Source organism: Propithecus coquereli, unplaced genomic scaffold (genome assembly GCF_000956105.1).
Source record: "Propithecus coquereli isolate 6110/MARCELLA unplaced genomic scaffold, Pcoq_1.0 Scaffold32, whole genome shotgun sequence".
In the NCBI taxonomy this organism is placed as follows: domain Eukaryota; kingdom Metazoa; phylum Chordata; class Mammalia; order Primates; family Indriidae; genus Propithecus; species Propithecus coquereli.
This window is the reverse complement of record NW_012148841.1, coordinates 8,270,373-8,278,358: the sequence shown is the minus strand read 5'-3', so window position 1 is coordinate 8,278,358 and position 7,986 is coordinate 8,270,373. Positions and strand designations below refer to the sequence as shown.

General features: G+C 43.5%; 1 protein-coding gene across 1 annotated transcript in view; it reads right to left on the bottom strand.

Moving 5' to 3' along the window:
* SLC26A4 (solute carrier family 26 (anion exchanger), member 4) overlaps positions 1-7,986 on the bottom strand; it is a 49,842-nt gene that overhangs the window by 22,236 nt on the left and 19,620 nt on the right. The window contains exons 8-9 of the mRNA XM_012650318.1: positions 3,653-3,800; positions 2,617-2,730 (exon numbers count right to left, since the gene is read on the bottom strand). Of these exons, the coding sequence (XP_012505772.1) occupies positions 2,617-2,730; positions 3,653-3,800 (262 nt within the window). The remainder of the gene's footprint in view (positions 1-2,616; positions 2,731-3,652; positions 3,801-7,986) is intronic.

Below are 7,986 nucleotides of genomic sequence, written 5' to 3'. Positions count from 1 at the left end.
GGCTGAGGCAGAAGGATCGCTTGAGCCCAGGAGTTTGAGGTTGCTGTGAGCTAGGCTGATGCCAAGGCACTCTAGCCTGGGCAACACAGTGAGACTCTGTCTCAAAAAAAAACAAAACAGAGAAGCTGATATCCTCCCTCCCTCTCCTCCCTTCCCTTCCCTTCCTTCCTTAACTTTCTTACTAATCAATATTTCCTGAGCCATTTGCATCCCACCGTGGATGTAGGGCTCTGTGAATCAGTGAGAAATAGGGAGATTTGGGGACAGGGACCACAGGAGAGTGCCAGCAGAGTGGCCACCTACTTGCCAAGTATATGTAATAAGTCGTCTACATTAATGGGGGCCAAGGCTAATTTGGTTACTATATTAAAATCTGTAAGGGATTAATTATTTGTACTTCCTTTATAAGGCTTGTTTGTGAGAAACTCTGGACTTTATAAGAAGATTCAATTACTAGAAAACCAATTACTCTGTTAAGTGTGGGGTAACGAAAACTAGAGAGCAGTTGGTAATCAGAATTACTTTTTCATGGGTCAGTAGGAGTCAGATTGGGGGAGAGAGAAAGAGCAGGTTGCAATGCTTAGTTTTTCTATAATCTGTACATGTGCTGAGACCAGTTAATGTCCACCAATACTCATTCTTCCATGCATTCATTCAGCAAATATATGCCAAGTGTTTCTTACGTGTCAGGTACAATATATGTATCATAGGTAGTAAGATGCTGTTCCTACCTTTAGGAGTGGAACAACAAGCATTTACAAGTATGTGCTAGGACTATGTGCTAGGACTTAACACTTTTTTATTTAATCCTCACAACATCCCTATGAGATGGATACAATTATCATGCCCATTTTATAGATGCCGAAACTGAGCCCTCAGCATAAGAGAAAATACAAGAAGCCACACAAGAGAAGATGTGCCAGTTTGTTTGGCCAGGAGTCCCTGGGTTTTGGTCCAGGTACTAAGACTTTTAACCCTAGAATGTTAGTGTACATTTCAGTAATTAAATACCAAGACATTTCTGCCCTTGTTTCATTCTTCATTCCTGAAATCCTGGCATCCTTCATTCCTAAATATAATGCACTCCAGTGTGGGGCTGGGGATATTTGCTTACCAGAGTATCATTATCCGCCCAAGCCTGTGCCAAGGAGGTCACTTTACATGGGCATTCTTACCGGTGCGGCCAGCTCAAGCCTCATCTGAGCCTAGAGGTAACAGCAGGAGAATGGACACCAGCAGTTTGGGATTTGCCTGCACCTACTTAAGACCACACACTCACGACAGCTTGTCAGTGCTCTGTCTCAGATGAAAGCAGCAGAAATTCCTGCTGTTGACAGCTGGGGCCTGAAATGGGCACAGCTTTGGAAATTAGCTCTGACCTCTTCCCCTTGGCCACAGATCTCTGATTATGCTTTCAGGAATGGGCTGTATTATTTTACTTGCTCCTGCAGAGCTGGAAATGTTTTTTTTCTTTTTTTTAAATTTTGTTTTGAAGAAAAAATTCTGAAAATTAAATTTTTGTTCAAAAGGAGCCAAAAAATTGGAAGATGCCAATTCTTCCAAGTCTGTCATAAGATCCATTATAAATAGGAAAGGAGCCTCACACGCACCATGGGGATGATTACAGCTCTCCCTGGGCAAGCCACTGTCAGAGTCGTTAGTTTTCTCATTCTCTTTTATACTTATTTGTGTCTCTGCCTTCATAAAACCCATTTGAAGACTCTGTGGTGTATGCTTTATACCATGTAGTTGGTTTGTTGTTCTCTGTTACAGTCTCAACGTACTTTTTACTCATAAATAGTTCTTTCTGTGTTGGGAGAATAAAACCCTCAAGGCATAACAGACAGAAACAATTCCTGAGTCTGTCCCTTGCCCCGACCACTGGTTTGGCATGTCTGACTCCGTGTCTGGCTGGAAGGGGTGGCCTTCGAGAATGGCTCCCCAGCTTCCTGACTGTTGACGGGGGGGGGATTATCCAGAGATTAACTGGGATGCTGGTTTTCTGGTCACCTTGTAAAGACAACAACTGAAAACCACATTTAAAGGGTAAGATTAAACTCACATTCAGAACTTTAGGGAAGAAAAATATTACTCAGGAAGAAATGCCAAAAATGTTACAACAAAAATATTCTTGGCTAGCAAACTGGTGTTCTGTGGGACCAAAGGCCTCTGGAGGAAATTCTTGATCCTTGTAAAGGAAATGTGAACAGGGCTTTTCACTTTCCTCAAAATATAGCAACTCACCAAGCCATGAAATGCTTTTACTAGGCCCTCTCTCTCCCCAGGTAACAAATTGATAAAAATCAGCGTTCTTTGTTATTGATTCCTTGTCCGTTGTTATTGACCCTGGAAAAGCAGGTAAGTGTAGCTATGTGCCAGGTGAGCACTGACACAAAGAGATCTGAGACTTGCTGTATCAGAAAATCACAAATGTTGTCTTTTAAGAGGTTTTAGTTGGGGGGAGGGGGGGCGGACAAGAAAGTGCAGCTGAATCAGATCAGGACATACAAGTCCCAAAGGCTAATTGTCCTGCTCAGTTCTTGTGCAAGCCTTTCTGAGCTGCCACTCCCCTGACTTGTTCCGTGAGATGGATATCACCAAGCTGTCACTTCGTACCTGTGTCTTTCCCCCCGTGCTCTCCTGGACAGCGGTGCGGGACAGGGAAGTGGTGGCCACAAAGCAAGAGAAGAATCCCGAGAAGATGTTGCTGATCCCGAAGGCAATGAATTCCTAAGGGAGAGACTGGATGACAGTGATGCTACAAATAGAACAATTGCAAGACCCTCGCTGAGTATTTAAGGAAGTACAGTAAGAAAGCAAATTCCCAAACCCACCCTGCCTGTTGGTCCAACTTAATTTTTACCATTAAAGGTACCGGGTGGCCTCGTAACGCATCAGGAGTTTGGACTCCGACTTCCTGCAAGCTAAGAGAGGCTTCGATACTCTCAATAATTTTTAAGGTGGACAATAGTAACTGATCCTTTGCTAAAATGCCTTTTCACTGCCTGGTGAGTGGTGAGTCTGCAGTTCTCACGTAAAGCATCGAACATTGCTGTGAAGGATATTATGACCACCAGAGCTATTCTTCTGCTCGATTACTAATCATTTAGCTGCAGTGAGAGCTATGCCGTGTTTTCAGAAACTACAGGTACAACACTTGCAGATTTGCAAGCAGTGTGAAATCAGCTCACCTGGCAATGTATCATATGCCCACAGAAGCTGCTTGTGTTTATTAATTGTACAGTGAACCACCTCAATTTAAAGTGGTCACAACTATCATTAACGATGTTTGTTGCACTGTTTTGTCATATTATAACTGCCATGAAAAATAATTACCAGGAGACACTGGGTTACTTGAAAAATTCTTACTCTGACCCAATATGTTAACTTTGAATGTTATTAATGACCTGACTGAATTTGCTCTTTTAAAATTAGGATTACTTCAACTTATTTTTTAAAAGTTTGCAAAGTTACGCAGCATGCCATATTTCAAAATAACTTCTAATTAGCAAGCACAAGAGAAAAACCAACCCAGTGAGGACTGATGAAAGAATCCAGAATTCAACCTCTTCTTTAGCTGACACAAAAATTTTTTATGTTTTTTGCTTGTTTTCAGCCCTATAAAACCAGTTCAGCAAAAGGGTGACCATACCTGGTTCCCATCGATGTTGTAATCATACTTGGTGGCGTATACTTTTCCTACTGACACTGAGATACCATAAGCCACCACAGCGATGGAAAATGATGCAGCCAGCATGTCAGAAAACAGGTTTACAGGTGGAAGTGCAGGAGGCAAAAACCTAGTGAGTTTTTAAATGAAAAATGCTGTGACGATTTGACCACAATTCTCTTTCCCACCTCACCAAATGCTATACCCACTCAGCAGACATGAAAGTACTTGGCCAAAGACAACGAAAAGCACATGAGAAACATAAATGGCAGCATCCGCTTTTACTCTTTTTTTTTTTTGGAGACAGAGTCTTGCTCTGTCACTCAGGCTAGAGTACAGCGGCATCATCATAGCTCACTGTAACCTCAGACTCCTGGGCTCAAGTGATCCTCCCACCTCAGCCTCTGGGGTGCTAGGATTATAGGCTTAGCCACCACGCCCCACCTGCTATTACAATTTTTAATCAAAAGCTGGCACTATCTCACTGGCTGCTTGCTTTGTGCCCTATTTGAGAGCCTACATATGCTGCCTCTTCTATGCCTCTGACATGAATAAATCTGTTGTTACTGATTTTTTAATATCATACAACCCCATCCATGCCATTTCACACATTGGTATTTCTCCTTACACAATTTCATCTTAAAGTTTTTTGGATTTAAAAGATATTCTAGCCATAATGTGAGATTTACTCTGTATGAAGAGATGTCAGGTCTGTTAAAGAGACAAAGATACATGATGCTAAAAAAGCTCAGTGAAAAATTCATATCCTAAGAGCCATAACATTTAAAATCTTCTTGAGGCCAAAAAAGATTAAATTTATGTAATTGTAACAGTGCTCCACAGTGACTAAAATATCCTGATGATTGTGGGGTCAAATGACTCCTGTTTGACAAAACCAGAGCTACTCTACAAACTATATAAAAAGATTAACCTACAAGTTTATAATCATGAGGTTGACTCCAAATATGAAAATTTGCAGACGACCTTCATGGACCTATATCTTGACAACTATCCATATGGTGTCATTCCAGAGCTCTCCAGCCACAAAAAATCTCCCCCACCTACCTTACTTATGCCAGAAGTTCCTTTAATAGGAAACTACATTTTCCCCCTATAGTCAGAGAGAAGTGGTAAAAATAATGTAAAAGTATGATTCTTAGAGAAAACATAGAGAAATTTAGACCCAGCAAGCATCCTAATATTGTTGAATCTACCTCTCTCATTTTTGTTTTTATTTTGTTGTTGCCCAGGCTAGAGTGCAATGACATTGTTATAGCTCACAGCAACCTCAAACTCCTGGGCTGAAGTGATCTTCCTGCCTTAGCCTCCTAAGTAGCTGGGACTACAGGAGCATGTCACTGTGCCTGGCTTTTTAAAAAAAAATTTGTAGAGACAGGATCTCGATATGTTGCTTAGGCTAGTCTTGAACTCCTGGCCTCAAGTGATCCTCCCACCTCGGCCTCCCAAAGATTACAGGAGTGAGCCACAGCACTCAGCCTCTCATTTTGTTGATAAAGGAACTGAGACCCAGAAAAGTGAAATGATTTGTTTGAGGTCATTTAGTAGGTCCAGATATAAATGTGAGATATTAAATGATTTTCTAGGACCAAGATCTGGTTCTCTGCCCTTGTAGCCTTTCCCTACAGGTGAAGTTAATCTTCAAACTCCGTTTCTCTTCATATCCCATCCTACCCCACAGGCAGGCTCTGAAATGAACCCCATCCGTGGGCAGATAGGATGTTGGAAGCCTGGATCCAGTACTTCAGCAACTCAACATCATATTACTCACAAGTTTGGCTCTGACTTCGGACTGCGCTTCTTAAAACCAGGCTCCTGACTTGTTCCTGAGACCCAGCCAAGCCTACTTTAGGAAACTAGGACTTATCAGGATAACTTTCCAGTCCTGAGAAGAGTTTAGTTTTGATAGCAACCTAATGCTCATTGCCTACCTGGCTGCTTAGTTCTCCAAATATTACCTGATCCTTGATTACCCAGGGTTATGAAGTGTAAAGTACAAAGACTTAAAGTCAGAGGACTGGACTTGCTCTGCAGGTGTCTTTGGGTATGTTATTTAAGGTTCCAGGTTCCTCCACTGTCAAACGAGAGCTATATACTCCTCTCATAGGGTTAAGTGAGGTATTCCTTGTGTGAGTAATTAGTGCCCACACACATAGTAGGTGCTCAGCAGATGTTGGGAGAACCTAAATCTGCTGAATTCCTGGCACCCATTTGTACCACTGTGCTAGCCCTTAAGGCCCTTATTTGCCTCAGGCCAATCGAGGGCCTGACTGGACATCCTCTAATGACCTGTAAGTAAGCCTTTCTTCTAGCACCTGCCTTCCTTCCATGGACACAACTCTTGCCAAACGTTATGTTCACTCAGTGGGCCTGTTTGGCCCCAGCCAACCCTGTCAGGCCTGATCATGAGCTAGCACTACCAAGAGCCCAAAGGGGAGAGGGTGTGAACACACACTCATCTGAACAGAGGAAGATGGGGAGAGGTAGACTCTGAAGGGCCAAAAAAACTCGTACAGGAGAGTCAGGCATGATAAACATAATGCCGTGTGCACATTTTTACTCCAGATCAGACCTGAGCATTTGGCACATGCACCATCGCTCCAGCTAGAGGGGAAAAGTGGCCCCCAGAAAGCAGCCGGGAGAAAATCTCTGTGATTCGATAGGCCTCCCCACTGCTGTTCTCCCTTGTGCCACACTGTCAAGTGCAACTGCAAAGCACGTCACTTTACAATGGTAACAAACATGGTGACAAAGAGGACCTCTTGCACTGGGAGGAGAGGAGAGAGGACCAGTCACGTGTGATCCAAGATGAGGCAAGAGAGAGCAGGGATTAAAATGTAGAGGACAGAGCCGTTGTTATGGGCTTAGACACACACACACACACACACACACACACACACACACACACACACACCCCACTACGACAGAGGAGGTAGAAGAGAAGCCTGGGCTTGACGAGTGAGGGGCTGTGTGCCTTACTAGCTGCAGGATAAAGAGCAGGCGCATGAGAAGAGAGGCATGTTGTGACCAGCCCTCTTAAGAGTCTGCTGGTTAAGACGACACCTCGATGAGAGAATGAGAGACTCCTAGTGGGATGCTCAGATGCTGACTGGACGTGGGGACATGGAGAAGTTGCATATTTGCACCAGGAAAGAGAGTAGAGAGAAGGGCATGTAGCCACAGTTTTCGGCTGTCCAATGGGACATTGTTATTGGGGACCAAGTGATCCTAACATACGGTCCTGGCCCCCAGAGGACAAAAGGAAGCTGCCAACAGCAGCCTTATTGGAGGACTGAAGCATGGGGGAGATCAGGAGGGCGTATATCAGTCTTTCCCTTCCTCTTCCTTTCATTGTGCTCACCCGGCCACTTTAATATCTGCTTTTCTTGCTCTTTTCCAATCTCTCCACACCACTTCTTTTTCAGGTTTGTTAATATCATTAGAATTGTTTCTGTGCTACCAAGCAAGATCATATAACAAAGGCCTTTCTTGTGGCTTATTCATAATGACATAGGCTTGGGTATCTTATCCCTTCATCAGATGTTTTCTGAGTGCCCACTGTGAGATGGGTACTGTGCTGGGGAGACAGCGGAACAACACAAATGGGGTCACTGTCCTCAGGAAGGAGCTTACAATCCTCAGGGCCAGGCATGTTAAGTTAGCTGACCACGCTGACCAGGCGATCTGGCAAAGGATTTAACTTGATTAAACTCAAGGGCAAGAGGCTAGAGATCCACTCTCAGGAGGATGGCAGCCAGGAAAGCTCTGTAGAGGGCCAGGTAGGATACCTCAGGGCAGCAAAAATGAGTTCCCCAAGTCAATTGACGGAACATGGATTTATGGGACAGGGCATGTTCTGTGGACCACCTATAACTTGTTACAGATTAGGAAGCCCGACAAAAGTATCTATAAAATATCTTTCTATGTGATTGTTTATAGCTACTGAAATGATCTAAGTGTTAGGATAAGAACTCCATATCTCAAGAAGCCACACTGCATCTTTTATCATTAATTCCCAGGCCCCTCCTCTGGAAAGCCTGATTTGATAGGTTTGGGATGGGAACCAGGAATCTGTATTAAAGGAGTCTCACGGGAGTTACACCACTAGGGGGCATCTCAGTGTGCTGCCACCCTGCCCCCAGGACACAGTGGCGCGCAGCCTGTCAGTCTGGAGTTTTCACACACACCCGGAATATCTACAGGTATATACGCACACACATAAATCTGGGTATTTTACATATAGAAAGAAATATAGATCATATCTAAATATATACATCAACATATAAAAAATAATTAAA